General features: G+C 38.8%; 1 protein-coding gene across 1 annotated transcript in view; it reads right to left on the bottom strand.

Moving 5' to 3' along the window:
- LOC105306060 (ATP-binding cassette sub-family A member 3-like) overlaps positions 1-2,292 on the bottom strand; it is a 104,046-nt gene that overhangs the window by 50,364 nt on the left and 51,390 nt on the right. The window contains 3 exon segments of the mRNA XM_011380959.2: positions 830-1,040; positions 1,381-1,536; positions 1,761-1,915. Of these exon segments, the coding sequence (XP_011379261.2) occupies positions 830-1,040; positions 1,381-1,536; positions 1,761-1,915 (522 nt within the window).

Here is a 2,292-nt window from a genome sequence, read left to right as displayed (position 1 = left end):
CTCTTACTCCACATAGACTACAGTTAAATTAAAATTTTTTTCCTTGATAAGAGCATTTATTCTAGAGAGGGGCGATGGATAATAAACAAAAGGAATGAATAAATTATATTTTTATTAAGCTAGTGCTTAAGGGAGAAAATGGAAAGAAAGATGAAATGCTGGAGATGAGGTGCTGAAATATTGTTTAGGGCCAAAGAAAATTAATGCATGTGTGATTTTGAATAATGACCTAATGACCTAAAAGAGTTAAAGAAGCTATTAGAACATACTTGATATTTTCCATGTTTAGAAAAATTCTTCTACAGATTGGAATAAAATATTTTGCTCATACAAAAGCAATTTAATACTGGTTTAACAAAAGAGAAACAAGGAACGGAGATATTTGATTCCCTACATTTTTCCTAGAATCCATGAATTTATCTATTCATCATCCACCTGCTGTCTATCTGTCTGTCTGTCTGTCTGTCTGTCTATCTATCTATCTATCTATCTATCTATCTATCTATCTATCTATCTATCTAATCTATCTCGTTGAAGGCACAACAGCAGTTGGGCCAATTACAATTCAAGTAGATACCATATGAAAAAAATGAACATAAAATTTGGATAATGCAATCATTCTGAAGAACTAAAATATGACCATTCTTTCAAAGGACTCATAGTTAATCCCAATTAACAGAACAGAGAGAATAATTGAAGTTTGGGGTAGAGAACACAAAAAATAAAACAGTGAAAATTATGTTAGAATAATGTTAAGATATCAATATCCATGAAAATTGTTAGAATATTAAGACATCAGTATTGAAAGAATGATCAAATGGAAAGAGACCATATATTTTTTTGAGGAAAAGTGAAGAGCCACAGCATCGCAGGGATCCATTCACCATGATGGCTATGCGGTCACCCAGAATGTCAGCCTCGTCCATGTGGTGGGTGGTCAGTAGGATGGTCCGATCCTGTTTGTACTGGTGAAGCACGTCCCAGGCGGCTCTCCTCGAGGCTGGGTCCATGCCAGACGTTGGCTCATCAAGTATCACCACCTAAGGACAAAAAGAACAATTCCGTGACCGCTGTTAAACATTATGTACCACTAGGGTCTCTTCGGTCACAGGGCTTACTCTGGTTTTGCTTTTTTGGTCACTTGTCCAAACGAGCTAACATAAGAAGTTTAGACTAAGACTGAATTAGGAATGCCTGAATCATTGCAAACTTGTGATCATTTTATATCAACAAGGTTGATCACGTGAATCCACCTGGGATTTCATTTGGGAGGTTCCTTTTTTGACTTCTGGATATTTATCAGCTCTCAGGTTTGTGTCAGCCGATTTTTTAACGATGGCTTCAGTGGGGATCAATTTTCAGCTTCTATCTTACGTGTACCTTGGAGCCCCCTAAAAGTGCTATAATGATGGAGAGTTTGCGCTTCATTCCTCCACTCAGTGACTCTGAAAACGCGTTTTGCTTTTCCAGCAGGTTAAAAGTAGACAGCATTCGGTCAATTTCCAGAAAACACATCTTTCGAGGGATTCCCTTCACCTGGAAAGAGGAGCCAGAGTTTACAGGGCGCTTCCAGGTTTATGCTCAGGAACATTTTCACCAGCATTTTTCTGGCATCGTCTTCCCCCCTTTGCCTCTGTTTATGTTTGAAGGAGAATTCATCACAAATTTTCGAACTTTCTGAGAATAACGATTTTGATGGTAGCTATTTTATCTTAAGTACATGGACAGAGTGGGGAAAAAAGAATATATCTTTGGCTTACCACACCATAGAAATAAAGGTGTTCTGATACTGTCAAGTAATTAAACAACAAGTCTTGCTGGGGGCACAAGCCCAAACTTTTCCTGATCTGGACCATCTGCTTTGAGATGTCATATCCATTAATATAGGCCTCTCCACTGGTAGCAGGATAGAGACCTACAGTCAAGCAGAAGATATAACGGAAACTTAGTTCTCATGAAGGAACATGACCACAAACTTCGTCGGCGCCTCAACTTCAAAGCATACTTATAAATGAATCATTAGAATTAGCAACATCTTACCACCTCGCACCCATTAGAAGGGCTATTATCAAACGGGACCAGCAATAACAAGCGTTGGAGAGGAGGTGGAGAAAAAGGGCCCCCTCACACACTGCCACTGGGAATGTATACTGGGGCAGCTACTACGGAAAACAGTGTGGAGGTTCCTTGAAAAATTAAGAATGGAATTACCATATGACCCAGCCATCCCTCTTCCGGGTATCTACCTGAAAAATTTGAAAGCACTTATTTGTAAAGATACACACACACACA

This window comes from Pteropus vampyrus, unplaced genomic scaffold (genome assembly GCF_000151845.1).
Source record: "Pteropus vampyrus isolate Shadow unplaced genomic scaffold, Pvam_2.0 Scaffold417, whole genome shotgun sequence".
Taxonomy (NCBI): domain Eukaryota; kingdom Metazoa; phylum Chordata; class Mammalia; order Chiroptera; family Pteropodidae; genus Pteropus; species Pteropus vampyrus.
This window is presented reverse-complemented; position numbering and strand designations above follow the sequence as displayed.